Source organism: Chinchilla lanigera, unplaced genomic scaffold, assembly GCF_000276665.1.
Source record: "Chinchilla lanigera isolate Chin_1 unplaced genomic scaffold, ChiLan1.0 scaffold00004, whole genome shotgun sequence".
In the NCBI taxonomy this organism is placed as follows: Eukaryota; Metazoa; Chordata; class Mammalia; order Rodentia; family Chinchillidae; genus Chinchilla; species Chinchilla lanigera.
Window position 1 is genome coordinate 40704864 of NW_004955405.1, and position 20451 is coordinate 40725314.

General features: G+C 40.5%; 1 protein-coding gene across 10 annotated transcripts in view; it reads left to right on the forward strand.

Moving 5' to 3' along the window:
* The window catches only part of Ric8b (RIC8 guanine nucleotide exchange factor B), a 122925-nt gene that overhangs the window by 44918 nt on the left and 57556 nt on the right, over positions 1–20451 (forward strand). For all 10 annotated transcript variants that reach the window (XR_001235931.1, XR_001235932.1, XR_001235933.1 and 7 more), the window contains 3 exons: positions 6753–6847; positions 18972–19200; positions 19889–19984. Coding sequence is in view for 5 of the 10 variants with exons in the window: in XM_013519080.1 (XP_013374534.1) it covers positions 6753–6847; positions 18972–19200; positions 19889–19984 (420 nt within the window). In the remaining 5 variants the exon portion in view is untranslated. The remainder of the gene's footprint in view (positions 1–6752; positions 6848–18971; positions 19201–19888; positions 19985–20451) is intronic.

Below are 20451 nucleotides of genomic sequence, written 5' to 3' on the forward strand. Positions count from 1 at the left end.
CTGTCAGCGGGCACCGTGGCCGGCCTCGTTTCATCGCATGGATTCCACTGCCCCCGCTCCCCTCTCGCACTCCCTCCCTTTCCTAGAGGTAGTGTGTTTGTAAAGGCCAAGTACCTCCTTTAGCAGGACTTAAAGTTAGTCCTAAGCAAGATAATTGAAATTGCCTGTGTTTTTCTTGCTTTAGTATTGCCTTAAATGTGCCTGTCGATGGAGGAGAGTGTGTTCTGGGGACCCTTCGTAGAGCACACGTTCCCTTCTCAGTGCATTCTAAGTATCAGTGCAGTGCAGTAAACACATACAAGGCCAAGCAGTCATGCTAGAGCCAGACAGCCACGTATGAGGGGAGACACACAAGTATTTGAGTAATCAAAGATGCTAGCGGAATGAGACAAAACAGTGAGTTTCCGCAGAAGTTCATTGAGAATACCACATTGCAGCAGGGGGTTCTGTGAGTATTCCCGAGACTTTGAAGGAACTATAGAAAAAGAAATTACTAAATAAAGCTCCAGGCTGTGCTGTGTGTTTTCACAGAATCATTTATTGAACATTTGGTGCCAAGCTGTGTGGTAGGCAGGTGAAATGCAAGGTAAAACATCTCCGCCCTCGGAGTACTAAATCTAGCAGGGAGACTAGACATATAAACACAGGTTGCCGTATGGTTGTGTCAGAGTCCATGTTCAGCTGCTGTAGCAGAATACCACAGACTGACAATTTATCAGTCAGGTTTGCAGGGCTGTGTCTGTGGGGGCCTGCTTGCTGCAGCATCTCACGGTGGAGAAAGAGCATCCATGAGCATGTCTGAGAGAAGGAGGGAGCATGTGAGCACAGAAGGGGCCGAACTCTAATGCACTCCGCGGTGACAGCGCTGATCCACTGCGAGGGGCAGAGCCCTCAAGACCTAAGCACTTCTAAACACTCCCGCACCACCCAGTACCACTACAGTGGAAATTAGATTGCAGCATGCGTTTTGTTGGGAGCATTTAAACCATAGCAGGTTGTTACATTGTTTTCCATTCTGATTAACATTTTCTATACATTTCATAATAAAGAATCACATCAGCAGTGCAAACCATCTTCAAATGCCGTATACTCTAGATATCTCTTTGGGCTTTGGGACATTGATTAGATAGGTCAAAGTTTTGAATGAAAAGATAAGAGAAAAATTGATACTTCCGCCAAATAAGTTAAATCTTCCACAATTTGCATGGAAGGGAAAAAAAGCAGTAGTATAGTAGTAGAATCTAATTAAGAAGTGAAGATTGTATAAAGAGATCCCAAAGAATTGCCTCAGTGTTTATCTCCTATTTTGTTTTGATTTCTCCTATCATTACCAAATCTAATGTTCACTGTCTTTACCTTCTGATCTTAGGGACTTTTCTTAGACTTTGAAGTAGTGTCAGTTCAGAGGAGAGAATACTGATGGCTTAAAGATACTAAAACTAAATTATGTGGCAAGAAAATAACCATTGTAGAGGCTGTGTTTGTGTCATGTTTTATGAAGAGCAGTATTAATCTTTTCTGGCATTCTTGTGAGACAGGAATCTGAACCCTGTTTGACAGGTGAAGACACCGACAGTGTGTTGAAATTCCTTGTAGAAAGGCACAGAGCAGATAACCAGCAGTGGGAAAACAGTGTCTACCCTCACCTTTGTTAAGTAAAACTACTTATGTAATAGCACTCCTCTGACATTTATTGAAACATGGCCTAGTGGAATAGAATACAAGTCTAGAAATAAATTTATACACAGCCAGTCAGCTGGCTTATGATACAGGTAACATGGAAGTCACCAGAGAAAGGGTGGGCTTTTAAATAAATGGTGCTAGTTCATTTGTATTAGAAAGAATGAATTTGTATCCCTACCTCTGCCATAAACAACAAAAAAAATTGAGTTGGTTGAGAGACCTAAATATAAAAGATGAAATAATAAAGCTTACAGGAGATTCTCATGCCTTTATTTCAAACTTAAATGTTTCTTAAGCAAAGATTTCTAAAGAAAACAGGACAAAATAAAGATCAAATGTTAAAATTAAAAATTCACAAATTGCTCTTTATTAAAGTGAGTTTATCAAAAGAAAATTAAAAAGGCAGTCCATTAAATAGAAGAAGGTATTGCCACATATATGGGCGGTAAAGGGCTCTGTTCAGAGGGAGTAAGTTCTACAGATTCATAAAAATAAAGTCAGTTGAACTGGGTAGGATGGTGCACACCTGTAATCCCAGCACTCTGAAGGCCGAGGCAGGAGGATCGCTGTGAGTTTGAGGCCAGCCTGGGCTACAAAGTGAATTCAGGGCTGGCCTGAACTGCATCGTGAAACCTTGTCTCAAAAAGACTAAATAAACAAATAAATAAAGTCAATCAAATAAAAAAATTTGCAGAAGGCTTGAATGGGAACTTTGCAGTAGAGCTATCCAAATGACCAGTAAACATATGAAAAGGTGTCCGACTTTATTGGTCATCAGGAAAATGCATACTAAAACTAAGAAACCATTACATATACATGAGAAGGACTAAAATCAAAAAGGCTGGCACTATCAAGTACCTGCAGCAGCAGAGAGACTGCCATGACAATAAATGAGCATAAAAACTGTGAAACACTGGCAGTGTCTTCTAAAACTTGACTTAGAAATATCCCCTGTGATTCCGCCTCCCTGTTCTGGGTCCATACCCACTAGATCCCAAATGACATGTAAAAGGTGTGTTCATACAGTTAGTCATCCATGTATCCATCAGGAGTACGATGGATGGGAAGCTGTGGTCGATTCACCCAGTGGAACACTACTTAGCACTGTTCTCTTAACCTGTCTGCGGTGAACAAAAGACCAACTCTTTTTCCCTAGCCACCAAAACGAAAGTCTCTACGACTGAGAACATTTCTAAGTGTTCTGCTGTCTGTTCGCGTGGCTTTGCATATCGGTGACAGGCAGTGTGGACCAACACCACACTTGGAACAGCCCTGCTCTTAAGCAGTGAAGAAGCAAGCTGCACCCACATGCATCAGTGTGGATGAATCTCAGCCAGACACCAGGGTCTGTGTGATTCTGTTCACATGGAGTATGGTGCCGACAGATCACTAACCTGTGACACTGAAAACTGCCTTTGCAGAGCAGGAGAGTGTCAGTGCAGGGCGTGTGAGAATTCTTGGGTTCTTAGTCCTGGCATTGCATGACTTTCATACTGGTCATATACGTACACTCATTTTGTGATGCTGCTTACCAGGATGCTTATAATTTGGCCCTTTTCTGTTTATACGTTATCGTTAACATTTGTATTAAAATTATTGAGCATGTGTGACACACTGTTTTTATGATGGTATAGAACAAAATATATACAAGAAAATTAACATGTGAGATTACAAATTATGATTGCATGAAAGAACTTCAAAAGATAACAGTGATGGAGAATCATGAGAGAAGGAATCCGCTTAGATCCGGTGGCCAAAGAAGAGGCTTCTCTGAGAAGATATTTCAGTTGAGACTTGGGGGATGAAAAGGACTCGGCAGTGTAAAGAGTAAAAGTGGTTTCAGAAGTTGTTTTGAGTAGAAAAATAGATTTCAGTAGATTTAGAATAAAAGAGGATATTGCAAACAGGGACTTGGGAATATGTGTTATGAAAGCTGGGAAAGGAGGAGACGGGGTGGAAAGTAGGATTTTAGCTTGGACTTACAGATAATGAAAAGACAGAGTGGTTAATTTTGCAAGCGGGTTGTCTCCATCGCTGAGAAGAGAAAGATTGTTTCATCTAAAATAAAGGCAGGCGCTGCTTTACACTCGCTCTGGTGTGCGCAGCCGGTGCACCTGGGAGACCTCGCGGCGCAGAGCCTGGACCAGACGGCGGGGCGGCGCCGGCTCCGCAGGCTACCATTTGAGCTATTGCAGCTTGTATGAAGACTACAGTACAGTCATCAACTCACCACCAAGGCTGAGGAAAAGACTCAAGCTTGAAAGTAGAGGAGGGATTGCTAGGGAAAGTGAGTGATCTGCTTAACCAAAGCAGAGCTGTCAGCTTATTTATGGGAATTTCTTCAACTCAGACTCATGGTGGATGTAGGCAAGTGGCCGGTCTTCCCTCTGCTCCACCTCAAGAAATCGCATCTACTTGGAAAGCATGTGTCTTTGGCACCTCAGCCGATGAAGCGCTTTACGTCGCTGACAGTGATGAGGTCTTTGTGTTTGGACTGAATTATAGTTACTGCCCAGGAACTGGAGATAACCAGAGTGTACTCGTACCCAAGAAGCTGGAAGCCTTATGCGGAAAGATTAAAAGCCTTAGTGATGGGAGCTTCTCAGCACTGAAGATGGAGCGGTCTATGCCCGGGGCCACAATGGACACAGCCAGCTGGGAATCGGGATGACCAACCAAGGCATCGCCCCGATCCACATCTGCACCAATCTCTGGGTCAAGCAGGTTGCTGAAGTAGCATGTGGCTCGCATCATTCCATGGCTCTGGCGGCTGATGGAAAGTGCCGAGGATCAAACCTAGGACCTGGCACATGCTAGACAAGCACTGTACCTCTGAGCTGTACTCCCAGCCCCCTTCTTTTTTTTAACTTAGTGCAGTTTAATTCGGAGCAGAATAATGAATAAAATACCACTGCTATGCAGGTGTATAAAGTGTCACATGTAACACTAGGTGTGGTGACATCAATATTGTTCCTGGTGCCTCAGTTTCCCTCTGTATAATGGAGAAAACAAGCCCTACAGTCCCAGCTGCGGTTGCCATCCCTGTCCTGCTTGTCAACACCCCTGTTGGAGCTCTGTGCAGTAGTCCCCAGGCAGCTCAGGCAGCCATGGTCCTCGGGGTACCTGATCGTGTCCCATGGGACACAGCTGTGAGGTCACCAGCCTCTGCAGTCCTTCACTGACACCCCCCCCCCACGGAACCCAGGTCCTGACCAGCCCCTGTCTTAACCTTTTTTCTCTTCTTTTTTTTCCTTTTAATGAGAATTTTAAAAAACATTAAAAAGATACAGAATTTCAAAAACAAGATGGTACGAAATCAACAATGGTTATTATATTGCATATTGCTATCTTCAAAGTAGTTGTTCAGATTATCAGATATAGGCATGCAAGATTGATTTTAAAAAGTAAACATTAACTGTTCCTTTCAATAAACCAAGAGAAATTAGTAGTAAAATAAAATAAAATAAAGACAAATCTAGCTTAAAAGGTCACACATTTCCCAGTGAATTTCCAAAAGCAAGGAAAATATCTTAGCAGGAGTTACATAATGGTTGAATTTGATACTGGTTTCAGTGCACTGTGTGATTTGGGTGTAAGTGAAAGCATATTTATATATTGAGAGCATTTTCACCCAGGCGTTCAGGGATGCATGGCAAATGGACCGCATTCATTTCAACCCTGCCAGACTGTTCTGCTCCCTCTTCTGCTTTCCCTCTTCCTTTCCCCCACAGTGTTTATTACCTGTTTCACCTTCTGTCTCCTTCCCAACACCTCTCCCATGTCAACTTCACATTTTATTGGAAGTTTTTTTTTTTTTTTGGTTTTTCCCCGGTACCAGGAACCGAACTCACGACCTTGCACTTGCCAGGCAGGCGCTTTTGCCGCTGAGCTAAATCCCCAGCCCCTATTGGAAGTTTTAAAGCACTTTACGCATAGCATCTTTGTTAATCCTAACAGAACCAGTGTGAGGAAACAGAGGCCAAGAGCTGTGTGACTTGTCTGAGTCCGTACCCCAGACACCTGTCTCCCAAGTACAGTGCTTTTTCCATTGTGCCGCTGAGGCCTTTATCTTTTCCAGCTCTGCATATGATGGTGATGTGTTTAAAATGTTGTCGTCAACATTATGAGTAATGAAAGTGTCCCCATTTGCTAGATTTTAAGAGACATCTTAGAGGGACTGTGTAAGTTTATATATATGTATATACTTACAAATGTACTTTGTTTGGATGTAAAATCGGTTATATACTAAGAAGTTTTTGAAATTTTTAGTGGGTTTTTGAAGTAATTACATGCTTCTTGAAATACTGCCTATCTGAGCTCTCTATCATAATTATCTCTAATTGTGTGTGTTACCTTAATTACTTATAATCTGGATGAAGAGAGATAAGACCTTGATACAGGTGATTCAATTGATTTAATGGTCCAAGATCTCACTGTAAATGAAGTGGTAAACCCAATGGTTACTCAGAGCTTAATTCCTTTCCTGCTGTCAGCCACCTTCTCTCTGGCTGACTTTAATGTCACCGTCCTTGAATGAAGGTTGGGAAAGCAGGAGGTAAACTCAGATCACTTGTTTGTGACTTGCAGGTTGTTCTGCAGGAATTGAGAGATTAAGAAGATTGATAAAATGAAGTTGATGGACTCATTGCTTTTGAAAGTTAAGAGATGAGAACTAGCTCCAAAAATAACTATCCTGATGTTAAGATAGCATTACATTTGTGTGGGACTTTTCAAATGACTAGTAAACTGGAACAGTATACTGCGGGATAAAGAATCCAGATTTCTGGAAATGAAAAAGCCCCGGTAGAATCAAATCTTCAGCAACGGTAAAACAGAATGGCTGAATCAGCAGCCCCTGGGATCTGCTGTTTCCGGAGGGCTGTGTCTACCCATATGGGACAGTGACTGGCTACTATGACGTTGCCCTGGGAATTCTTCCTAGAATATCCTGCTGTTCCCCTCCATGATATAACAGTGTTTTGGGGGGCAGGTGATAGGTAGTAATGTACCAGACTCCTATGTGACGGCATTCAACCCCCAATTTTCCTCTCCTTTTTTTATTCGCATAGAGTGATTCTCATCAGTTCCGTGTCATGGCAGCTGTCCTTCGCCATTGTTTACTAATCGTAGGTCCAACTGAAGACAAAACAGAAGAGCTGCACAGGTGGGTTGCCTCTGTATTGATTCTCAATGAAAGATAGCAGTAGGTCTTGTTTACACATTTCTCATGTTAATTGTTGAAGTGAAAATAGGGTAAGTCAGGAAACTGGTAGGTCACTGTAATAATCATTACAGTGCCCAATGAAAAATTTTTATTCTGTTCTCTTTCACTTTGTTGTATTGAGCCCCACCAACAGAAGAAAATTTGGCATTTGTTGTATTCAGTAATAAAACCCAGAACAATGATAATATCATACCATTATTGAACACCTTCTGTGTGTGGCATTGTGCTAAATTCTTCATGAAGAGTCACTGCTGGAGTGGGGGTGGGGCTGAGTGGTGGAATGTGTGCCTGCGTGCACAAGGCTTTGGGCTCAGTCCCCAGCACTGTCTCATTCAGAAACAAATACTAACATCTTTTCCTCCTCACACCAGCCTCATGAGGTAAGTGCTGCTGTTTTTCATTTTCTGTAGACGAGGAAACTTTGGCATGGAAAGATCAATCAATTTCTCTCTGATGACAGTCCCAGTAAGTGAAAGAAGCAGGATTTGAGCCCTGCTTTTAACTACTAAACTGAATTAACATTCTCACTAATTCCATTTTAAGAGTATTTATGTATTTTAAGCAAAAATTTTTTTTAAAATCCTAACAAGAATACAATCGCAGTGTCTAGTATGAAAATATATTTAAAATATGAAATATGTCCAAAATAGGTAAAATTTTGTGACTTACCTATTAGAGCAACAAATGGATTACTGTTAAAATTTATTCTCAGGAACCTGGGGTATAGCTTGGTGGTAGAGCACTTAGCTAGCATGCACCTAGGTCCTTGGTTCAATCCCTAGCACTGCATTAAAAAAGTTATTGTCTAAGAACACCTGAATAAGAATTAATGTTTTGTAGTCCTCTTACTTTTCTTTTCCTAGATCAGAATTGTAGTGTCAAGACTTTTGGGCTAAGTGTGGTGTCTCATGCCTGTAATCCCAGCACTCTGGGAGGCTGAGGCAGGAGAATTGTAGGCTTGAGCCTAACCTAAACAACTTAACAACTTAATGAGACTCTGTCTCAAAATACATTAGAAATGTCTGGTGAGGTAGCTCAATGCAGAAGCCCTGGGTTGAGTTCCTACTACTGAAAAAAAATCTAACTTCTTCACAAAATTACTTGTAAAATTTTTTTGAAAAGACCTGGGGTAGTAGTTCAATTCCAGTGCCTTAAAATCAATCCTATTCCCAGTACCAGGAAAAAAAGAAGAAGGAAAAAAAAGGAGTACAAATGGTGTTTAAAACAATTCAAATAAATTCAGATCTACCAGGAAATAACTTCAGCATTAATCTTGCTTTATGAAGAAATTAATATGAGGGTCTCCTTTTCTCCTTAAGAGTAAAATGAGCACTCAAAATACTGCTTCCCAAAATCTGACCTAAATAAAAACTTAATAGAAGGGCTGGGGATTTAGCTCAGCTGCAAAGCACCTGCCTGGCAAGCGCAAGGTCATGAGTTCAGTTCCTGATACCGGAGAAAAACCAAAAAAAAAAGAAAGAAAACTTAATAGAAACACAACCACAAGTATAAATGAGACATATCCTTAATTACTGTTTTTCAGTCAAATCCATGTTATTTATGTTCAGCACTATATTATTTGACATTGTACTATATTTATTAGGTAGGCTATTTTTATGTCCTATTTGCCGTATAAGCTTTCAAAAGATAATTTTCTTCAAGATTATAATTTTCTTCTGCAGTAGTAGGCCAAACATTCCTTCAGTTTTCTTGACTGTGCCCTTTAAAAAACCAGTAACTAGGGCTGGGGATTTAGCTCAGCGGCAAAGCGCCTGCCTGGCAAGAGCAAGGTCGTGAGTTCGGTTCCGGTACCGGAGAAAAACCAAAAAAAAAAAAAAAAACACCAGTAACTAGCCAGGCATAGTGGTACGTGCCTCTAATCCCAGCACTCCAGAGGCTGAGACAAGAGGATCCTCATGAGTTCGAGGCCTGCCTAGGCTACATAGTGAGTTCAAGCCCAGCCTGAACTACATAGGGAGGCCCTATCTCGAAAAATAAATAATAAAAAAACCCCACTAACTGCAGTAAATCATATCCTAAAAAATATTTTATTAAGCATTTTCATCCACTTTAATTTTTTTCATAATCAAGAGACACTAGAAATCTAGACACTAAACCTGAAAGAAAACTGGCTTATAAGCCAAGGAGAAAGTTTATTTTTATCTGAAATCATATATCACAAGTTAGATAGTCATACAAGGCCTTTTCACAGAAATTCTTATGCTAGTCACAAATGGACTGCCAAGGATTTCTCTGGAGAATGAATGTAATATCTAAACACAGCACCCAGTATTTGTCAAAAGGGAGAAAATTACATAGAAAATATTAAAGTCAGTTTTTTACGAAGTAATCAAGTTTATTTTCCTTTCTGATATTTCCCTTTTCTTTAGCTTTGCCTTAGAAGTTTCTTTGATAAATATCTGGTAGCTTCTCTGTAAGAAAGAAACTATGTCTTGGGCCACAGGCAGGACTGTGACAGTTTCTCAGAGGCTTTCCTGGGAGATGGGGGTGCAGTTGAGTTAACAGTTTGTCTGCATGGCCTTGGACATCCCTTTAATCTGAATTAAAGGGATTAGCATCATTGTGACCTGTAGTGACTCTAGGTTAATCCATTTAGATAGAGAAAACTCCAATCTCAGGGCTATTTTAGGAACTTACTAGACCTCTAATATCTGCTAAAATCTGCTCCTCTGCAGTGACCCTGGAATGTTTCTGTGGTTGTGTACACGTGCGTGTGTGCGTGTGTGTGTGTGTGTGTGTGTGTGTGTGTAACGGGCATCCTTTTTTAAAAAGGATATTTCAAAGTCAAGTCTCTCGTTCCCTTTTTTTTAAGTTATTTTGTACATTTGTTTTTTCCTGGTTTTTCTTACACTGATTTGTTTTAAGGAAAGCTGAAGTAACGCGGGTGATACTGGGTGGAACAGAGTGTACATCTGCGTTGTGAACCCCGGGGGTTATGAGGAGAGTGAATTTACAAAGTCCACAAAAGCACCTGGCCCTGGCTGGGAGGCTCCGACTAGACGGGAGCTGCTGCTGTCGCTGCCGTGTGACTTCTGTTACTACGAACGTATTATCTTTTAGCGCTAATATTTTTTTTTTTTTTTTTGGTTTTTGGTTTTTTTCCGGTACCGGAAACCGAACTCACGACCTTGCGCTCGCCAGGCAGGCGCTTTGCCGCTGAGCTAAATCCCCAGCCCCTAGCGCTAATATTTTGTTCTAAGTCTCCTTTAAGGTCATTTTTTGATTTTGATGTTTCATTTAGGAACTTATTTCTATATTTATCCTGTGATATGTAAATAAGTCCATTTTTTGTTTCTAAAGTCAGATATGTTCTATAATACCTGAATGTCAAAACCCATGAAGGTACTTTTAGGAGAGTAAAGAAATAGCCTGACTACTTATCCTGTTACAGGATAAGATAGTATCATTCTCTTTCTTCCCAGAAAAATAAAGAGATTTAAAAAAAAATAAAGAGACTGCAGACCTCGACCTTCATTCCCACCAGGCAGCATTTTATTTTTCTGTTGGCTCTGTTTCCCTTTGTCTGCACTTAAGATTTTTACCCCTTTGCTCTATTGAAGGACATCCTATTTTCATTCCATCTCTACTGTTGGCCGGAAAGTGTTTGCAGTACTCTTGTCAGTAGTCACTAAGTGTATGCATAAACTCTCAGCCCCAGGAGTTGCATGTGGATGTGGTTTCCTTTTGGAGAGAAGGTGTAATGGCGATGCCTATACACTGATAAGAAGGGAGGACCAGCGGGCCTGCACCTGTAATCCCAGCACTCAGGAGGCTGAGGCAGGAGGATTGTTCCAAGTTCCAAGACCAGCCTGGGCTACAAAGCGAGCTGAAGGCTGGCCTGAACTGCATAGCAAGACCTTGTCTCAAAAAGACAAAAAAAAAAGGAGGACCAGATCTGATTTAATTTACTCTAGGCCTTCAGTCTAGTTGCATCTCCCCACAATCCCACTGAGTACATTGGCATCCCCAAAGCTGTTTAGTATTTCTTTGTTTAAACTAACTCATTGCTGGTGTGGTGGCATATACCTATAATTCCAGTACTTGGGAGGCTGAAGCAGGAGGGTCACTTCAAGTTCAAAGCCAGCCTAGGCTACATAGTGAGTTCAAGGCCAGCTTGAACTGCAAAGTGAGACCCTGTTTCAGGTAGATAGATAGATAGATAGATAGATAGATAGATAGATAGATAGATAGAAAGAAGGGAATTCATTTTGCCTCGTATACTGAGGGGGACACGTTAGCACTGGACCCCTCATTACAGTGCTAAATGTAGTGTCTTAACATCTAATTTGAGTTTTTAAAAATTGTTTATTGTGGTAAAATATACTTTAAACATTTACCATCATAACACTTTTAAAGTGTACCGCTCAGCAGTATTAAGTATATCTACAATATTGCGCATCCGTTACCAGAGCCCCCTCTGCAGCTCTCTCCAAATGGTACAGCTGACTCTGCACCCACTGACCGTGGCCTTCGCATGCTTCCCTCCCCCCAGCCACCATTCCTGTCCTGGGGACTTGACTGCTCGGGGATCTCATGTAATCACACAAGATCTGTCTTTTGGTGGCTGGCTTTTTTCACTTAGAATAATGTCCTCAAGGTTCATCCGTATTATGTCTACATTTTCTTCTCTTCATCTAGATAATACTCTATGTATGTGTACACTAAGAAGGGAGCTAGACATACATATTATAAAAAGTTAATTCAGGGAAAGAATAGCGAGATATCATTAGTTTTCTAATAGTTTCCCAGTGAATTATTCCAGTAAAAATTGTTAACTTAGGTAAAAGGTAGGCTTAAAATGTCTAGAATGAGGAGGAAAGTCTTCCTCATCTTTTGCCTGTTCTCCATCCTCTTCCACAACTCATCTTTCCTTTTTCTCCTACCTCGAAGCCCCTATGAGCCCCCATCAGTTTAGCTTTTTCTTTGTCCCTAAACATCAGTTCATTATTTTAACCTTTCTTTTCCACGAACACCATGTCCTTCCAGTCTCAGTGCACCCCTTCCATATCTGTCCCACTGCCCCTCGCTGCACTCCTGTGCTCAGGCTGCTGAGCCCTCCAGGAAAATTGTACCTAACCTGACAGAGGGGACCATCCTGGCTTCTCTCTGTTTTGAGGGTTAAGGGAGCATTGGGGATGGTTGCTTTTCCACTGTACGTTTATTTGTGATCTGCAGCCTATGCTGGGAAATCTTTTTCTCTTGGTAGGTTCCCTCTCTCATGCTTTATACATGATCCTGTGAAACGGTTCCCTCAAGCCCCACGTCCCTACCCTTTGCTGGTAACGTGTATTTCCTCAGCAGGTTTGGCTATTTGGGATGGCTTGGCAACTCCAGAGAGGGATGGTAAGATGATTGGCGAGTTAGGCACCTTCAGGGTACTGCTTAGCATGACCATCGAAGCCTAGCATTTAGATTAAGTCTCCACCCTTTGTGTAAGATTTCAGGAGGAAGCATCCTGCTCAGCGTCAGGCAGGCTCTGTATAATAAATTGGGTGGTATGTTCTCACCACAGCTATATGCCAGTAACGTAGACTTCTTCTGAATGAGGAAAATTATCTTCATTGTGTTCTATTGGATGAATCCATAGAATTGGGTCAGAGGCATTAGCCTCCCCCTTGGGAGCTTTCTGCTTAGACAACATCCCTCTGCACTGTCAAGCAAAATATTTGTGGGACACTGATCCAGCCCCTCCCCTGGCTTTCCAGAACCTACCATTCCACAGTGCAGTGACTTCTGAATTTAAACTGCTCTGCCTCTTTCTCTTATGAGGCCCTTTGCACTTACTGTGTCTGGTGTCTGGAGGGCCTTCACCTAGATAGGTAAGAGATTGGGTTCTTTTTGTCATTTAGAACTCAGCTCACATGCAGCCTCTTCAGCCGTCTCTGACCCCCTCACTTAGACTCACAGACACACATACTCTGTCCCTATTTTATTACCTACTTTATTTCATGGCACTTACCACTAAATGAAATGATCTTGTTCTTTTATTTTTCTACCTGTTGATCCTTTCTTCCCCTCCTTAAATTATAAGCTTACCTCTCTTGTCCACCACTCTATCCCACCACCAAAGGCAGGGCCTAGTAGGTGCTCAGTAAACACTGATTGAACGGAGGGAGGGAGAGAGGGATAGATCTGCTCTTGTTCACCCCTTAACAGTAATTAGAATCTTAGGCAGGAACACCCTCAAAGCTTTCGTCACCTACCCCTGCTTGTAAACTTTGTACCTGTTTTTTCCTGTTCCTGCCAGTTGCAGAAAATTAAATGACTCTTTTCATCTGAAGATTGTTCCCATGTCTTTTTCTCCCTCCTGCTGACACCTTACTGCAGCACTATCGCCTTTTGTAGATTACCAATCTGTTTGGGGCTTTCTCCCTTCAAATAGTGAGCATGCGGAGGACTGCTTCATTTAGGGGAGGAGAGGCTCCCCTCTATCAAAACTTTCTCCCAAGGAGCTGTCAGCCTATTTCTTTCCTGTCAAGTAAGTGTTTGAGTGTTTGTTGGGCCATGGCCTCCAAATGTTTTGGTCAGATCTAGGCCTAGCCAGAGGTTTTTTAACATTCCCCTGAACGTATTTCTGCACATATAAATTATGTGCATGTACAGCTAGAATATGCAATAAATTATATATGAAAATAAACAGTAGAATGGCTAATAACAGGTTACAATTTTAAAACATTTTTAAAATTAACCTGCCATTTACATTCTGTAGTCTGTATCTAAACATCTTGCTAATTGTGGCTCTAGCAGCTAATTTTTTAGGGCACATCAAACACCTAAGGCAAGACTCATGAGTATCATACTAGACAAAGACTTACATTTAAGATAATTTTCAGGTTTTGATTGAAACAAAGGGCTCTGCCATTTTCCTGACAGAAAGGAAAGAAAATACACTATTTCTATTTAAACAGCATTTTCAATTTTAGTTTCTTCATAAGAATTATTTAAAGCAGTTTCTCCATTTTATAGGAATTAGTTAAAACTGCATAAAGTTAGGCTGAGGTTGTAGCTCAGTGGTGCACATTTAGTGTCTGTGAGACTCTAGATTTGATCTCCAGCACCATATGGAATAGAAAAATAAAAAGCTGAATAAAGAAACCACTTCACTGAGCATGTACAAACTGTAACGTGACCAGAGAAGGAAACAAATGCATGACCAGGGACAAAGTCACTGCTACCGCTTCTGTGGTGTGAGATTGCAGCTCTCCTCCCCTCACGATGCTTTGCCTGTGTTCGTGAGTGGGGAGCAGCTCAGTGTATTTACTAATACGTGAAGCTTAACTTTTTGCAACTTCTTGAATAAACGTGTTTTAAAGTTACGACTTACATTCTTCTTCCCACAGCGCCAAGGATCATGTAATATGCCTGTGCTATTGCGTGCAGCCCAGCCTGCTGCAGTTTGTACTTAGTATTTCCATGGGCTCACGCTTGTTTATTCCTCACCCCACCATAACCAGGCCTCTGCCTCTGCTGCCAGTACTTTGCCAGCACAAAGTTCAGTGTCACCAGTAAGCTTTCTTATCATAAAGAAGAAAAGGGAGGGCAGAGTAGTTGGAATACAGTCGCCTTTGCCTGCCTGCCTTCTGCTTACTCACAGTTCCCTTCCTCCCTCCATTCCTTCCTTCCTTCCTTCCACCTATGCATCCTTTCTCCCTTGAGGAAAACCACAGAAGACTAAACAATGAAAGCAATTTTGAACAAGAGCAGTACTAGAGATTTTATACTATGTGATCCCAGAATATATTACAAAGGTACCGTAATCAAAATTCTATAATTGCCTAAAACCAGACATAGACCAGTGAAACAATAGAGAACCAAGAAGTAAACCCACACGTAGACGGTCAGTTGCACTTCAGCAGGTGTGCCAAGAACACGCAGTAGGGAAAGCATAATCCAATAAATAGCCTTGGGAAAACTGGATCTCCACATGCACAAGAAGTTGGACCTTTGCCTTACACCGTGCACAAAAGTGAACTCAAAATGGGTTAAAGACCTAAAAGTAAAACCTGAAAACAATAAAACTCTTAAAAGAATACTTCAGGAAAAATTTGTAGACCTTGGTCTTAGCAGTGACTCGCTGAATGCGGACTAAAAGCATAGACAACAAAAGCAAAACCAGATAGGTAGGAATACATCAAACCGAAAAGCTGCACGGCATAGGAAACTAAACAGGGTAAAAAGACAGCTTGTGAAGTGGGGGGAGCATTTACAAACCACTTATCTGGGAAGGGGTTACCATCCACACACGTGTGAGACAGTCTTAGTCGCCCAAGAAAAAACATCCAGTTTAAAAATGGGTAGAACTGAGCAGACATTCCTCCAAAGAGATTAAGTGGCTGGCAGATGTGTGGAAAATATGCTTGGTGCTACTGATCTCCAAGGAAGTGTGAATCAGAATCACAGTAAGATAGCATGTCTCGTCTGTGCTGATGGTCTTTATCAAAAATAAAAACCGACTTTGAAGATACCACCACGTATTACAGCAGCCATTGATATTTTCCTACTAATCTATCCATAACTGTGTTAAGTTTGTAATGTTCCTATCCTATTTCATAATGTATGTTTACTATTATGTGTTTCCTACAACAACCATTGAGAATAATGATTTTTCAATAGGTCACTCATGTATAGCTCTATTTATTTTCTTTAGAAGCCACTTTGAAGATACCAAAGTATAGCACAACTCTTGATAATCTCCTACCTCTTTTGTCTCTAACTCACTATTATTTGTCTATTTGTTTTCCTGAGAAACTATTTTGTAGATAATAATACGTAAAACGATAACCATTGATAATTTCCTACCATTTTGTCTGTAATTTGCTAAGTCCCCCCTATTATTATGTTATCCTTCTTTTATTCTTCAAAATAAAAAAAAAAAATAAAAATAAAAACCGAAAAGGAAAGTACTGGTGACAATGTGGAGAAAAAGGAGTCACTGGACACTGTTAGTATATGAGCAGAGCCAGTATGGAACACAGCAGATTAAAATACAGTTGCCGTTGGATCTAGCACCTCTTCCCGGTAGACCCAAACAAAGTAAAATGACTGTCTTGCAAAGATAACTGCTTTCCCATGTTCATTGTATCAGTATGCACAATAGCCAGGAGATAGAAACAGCCTGAATGTCTACCAACAGATGAATAGAGAAGAAGATCCCACACAGAATTTACACGCGCGCGCGCGCGCACACACACACACAGAGTAGTATTCAGCCTTTAAAAAGCAGGAGATCCTGTCATTCTCAACAATTTAGGTGGATATGGAGGACACAACAATAAAGGCAGCAGACCTGATACAGAGGCAAATACTGCATGACCCCACTTGTATGAGGAGTCGACGTAGTGAGACGCAGTGACAGTACGCAGTGGTTGCCCAGGGCCGAGAGCAGGGCAGGTGGGGTGAAGAAGGCATCAGTCAAAGGATACGGAGTTTCGTTTGTGCAAGATGAAACGTGCTCCAGATGTGCTGTTCAACACGCATGCAGTTAGTGGTGCCGTATTTACTTAAAATTTGCTGAGGTGGTAGGTCTTACAAGTTCTTTTACCACGAAAGAAAAAAAAATATTTTTAAAAACATCTTTTTAAATAAAACAAAAGGGAAATTTCTGCAGATCTTAAGATTTATTGCAGTAGACTTCCCAGTTTTGGAGAAAGATCTTGTAAGTCCCAAATATGAAAAAGACCAGAAAGATTTGTTAACAGCTATGGTCTGCATGTGCTATTAGCATGCTCTTCCGTGTCATCTGGTTTTAAATTATGTTTAGCTCAGCAGTTGGTAGAAGAGCAGATTTTAGATGGCCTTCTCTCTCCCTAACTAACAAGGCTTTAAGGGCATTAAAGAACTCTAAGTAGGTCTTGCTTTTGAATCTGCATATCAGGAGGGGGCTGGGAGCAAGAGCAAGGGGATGTCAGGTCCCAGTGATTAATGATCTGTAGGAAGTGAAAAGGAGAGAGTAATATACACAGCATTTCTACCCCCTGGAGTAGGAATGCAAACACTATTGTGCAAATCTGTGCATAGTCACTGACTTCCTGGTAGCTGGAGAATTTCATACACTCTTCCACCACAAATAAAACTGTCAGAGAAGTGACAGAGCTCAGAAGCAGGCCTTCCTTACTTAAAAAGAATAGCTCAAACACAGCGAGCCAGAAAATTGTTTGGGGACCCAGCTGTTTAATAAGAAGTGAGAAAATGGGAACTTTCTTGAAAAGCCTGAAACCTCCAAATATTTGTTGATTCCAGCCCTACATTTGGTTTCCTAAATTTACTAAATTCCTAGAAACTACTTTAGGTGAATTTAAAGAGGAAACATTCCTTTGTAATAAAATGACCCATCTTAAACTTTTCAGTTTGGTCTCAGTGGTAGATTTAAAGAATCACCCTGTGATAAACTCCACTCTGTTTTATATTTGGGGGAAAAAAATCCTAATATTTCAGGATGACTTGTGTAGTTTTAGCAAGTAATTCCTAGGTAGAGTGTTCTGGGTTTTTTTTTCTCGCCCTCTTTTTTCTCTACCAGTGAATCCATGGTATTTAGTAATAATTCCCAAATGTTTAAGTCAGAAGCAAGTCATTTTAAACTATAACTAAGGAACTACAAAGCAAAAGGAACTACTAACAAAAAAAATGTAAAAAGAAAGCTAGTGAGAAAAGCATTGTATTTCCAGATGCGTTTGGTTATTATACATAACCAATATTCGAGACCGGAACAGTAGTAGACTTAGCAGCAGCAGTGGTAGACTTCAAACAACTGAAATTTTACCAAAAACCATTTATTCATAAGTCTTGTGACATTTTTTGTTTCTCATGCCCTCTGTATTACCACACATTGCTCTGATTGTCTAATTCTGAAGTAGATACACCAGTTCTTTATTCTCCTGTAGTATAACAACAAAGGGAGTGTTGATTCTTGAAGAAACAGAGCTACATTTCAGGGTAAAGGAGAGAAAAACTTTATTTTTATTTTTATGGTTTTTTTATTTGTTTTATTTTTTAGGGTGTCACTATAATCTAAATTAAATGTTAGACTACTGTAGTCTAAATTAAGACAGATGAGTTAAGCCCTGAATTTGGTTTCCAAGTGATTTTACTTTTCAACTGTGTTTGGAAGAGTTTATTTTTAGTCGGGATGTGGTTATTTTTAGATATGCTTCTCTCTCACTAGGAAATGGAATGCCTGTCTTTCCATTGTTTATCAGGAAGTTTGGAGGCGCAGCAGTTCAAATCTAGTTAGCACAGAACACTGCTTCTCCTTTAGATGAAAATAGGAAATAATGCATGGGGGAAACAGGCCCATTGAGAACGTCTCTAATTTTGAAATTGTTAGTGTCATTTTAATCTTTTGTACACTGAGCAATAGGACAGGATTTTGCGGGAATGCCGAAACTACTAGGCGTGGGTTCCCCCTGCTGGTGTGTATCCCGGGCTCCTGGGCTCCTAACACCCAGAAGAAGGCCCTGGGGACAGAGAACTGACGGTGAGGGGGTGGAGAAAAGGCACAATTTCTCTTTTCCTGCCAGAGTCTTACAAAAACTGGGAAGATGTAAAAATTGTATTTTGTACATCTAGAAAGAACAAAACTTAATCCTACAATGTTTGGTTGAGGTTGTTGTTGCCCCTGTGATAAGCTGCTTACATACATTGCTTCTCAGAGCTTTACGTTGTAATCCAAGGAATAATAAAACACCAGTGGACCCACAAAAGGATTTAAACTCCCAAAGAAAATGCAGAGCTAGGGTTGTTGTAATAAAATGAAAGACTGGCATCAGACGTCACTCATTCCTGTTTTAGCATCTCATGAAGTAAAATGACTTCATGTGATCGCGTCTGTCCACTTAACATCTGTTCTTTTGAATGTGTCATATGTGTGTTTGAGACAGTTCTTTATTTTCTGTCTCTTAGTAAGTGACAAGTAAATATTAATAGCTCATTTTGAAAAAGAAACATTTTAATTGACTCCTAAAAGTCACTTCTGAACTTACTATGTTTGCATATTAAAAGACTGCACAATTAACATGAAATATTGTACTGTTAAATTGCTTTTCAGCAATGCAGTCAACCTTTTAAGCAATGTTCCGGTCTCTTGTTTGGATGTTCTCATTTGTCCACTAACCCATGAAGAAACAGCCCAAGAAGCGACAACTCTAGATGAACTGCCCAGCGATAAAGCAGCTGAGAAAGAAACAGTTTTGAAAAACAGTGCTGTGGTGTACAATGGTATGAACATGGAGGCCATTCATGTTTTACTCAGTTTTATGGAGAAGAGAATAGACAAGGTAAGGCTTTTAAAACTGAAGCTCCGAAGACGTTTCTAAGGGATGTAAATGTGCCACGTACACAAAGACAGACCACAGAGCATGATTTCTAAATCTAAGCTTTGTTAATAGCTGGAATGTTACATATTTTTCTTTGGAAAGCATTTTACTGTAGTATATGATATTGCTGAAAGTGAATTTGTTTAATGATGAAAATGGTGTTCATGAAATTCAAATTTGTTACCAGTGCCTGAAAATAATAATTATTATTCCATTGGTAATTTGTATATCCTAGAAGTAATAATTTTCCTCCAAAAACTTGATACTTTCTATAATATCTTTAAAAGACATCTTCAAAAAATTTTTTTCAGTTTTCTGCTTGTGAGCTGTTTGTTTATTTTCCCTGGTCAGTCACTGACTTTATCAAAGTGGGTGACGCTGTATTAAAAGGCAGCAGAGCAGCATAAGTGGTCCATCAGAACCTTTGCCTCCTGTAAGCCCACTCACTGGCTGAGCCAGGGGGACCCTCGAAAATGGAGGAAAATCTAGAAAGGTCAAAAACATGAAGATAACTGATTAAATGGAAGGAAAATAATTTCTCACACAGTTTATAAGCTTTGGTATCTCTCCCCAAGTATTCTTGTGTTCAAATTAAGGGAGAAAAGTAATACTATTAGAAGTTAATCTAGCTGTATGATTTTCTTTATAGGGAAGCAGCTATAGAGAGGGTCTAACTCCAGTTCTCAGCTTATTAACAGAATGTTCCCGAGCCCACCGAAACATCAGAAAATTTCTCAAAGATAAGGTAACTGCTTAATGCAATATTTTTATATATTTTTAATGAATTGATTTTTCATGGATGGTTTTCTTGCAGAAAATCAGAGACTCAGAAAGTTAGTTTTAATCTTTGAAGTCTTCTAAGCAAGAAAGAAATGATCTGTGTATTTTTTGAATTGTTCACTGGTTTTTTCCACACTATTTATTGAGATCTGCTATGAGCTGTTTTCTAAGCCTTGTTCTGAGCTTTGAATAGCAGATCAAGCTGTCCCCTCATATGGGGTGGATTCTAATGGTAGGAAATGCCAAGTGTTCTGAAGGAAGATACAGTAGGGGAAGGAAAAGGGGAGACACAGGGATAAGGGTGAACGTCTGAGATGACATTTGGGCAGAAAGTTGGGTAATTAAGAAGAGTTACACGGGCTGGGGATTTAGCTCAGCGGCAAAAGCGCCTGCCTGGCAAGCGCAAGGTCGTGAGTTCGGTTCCTGGTACTG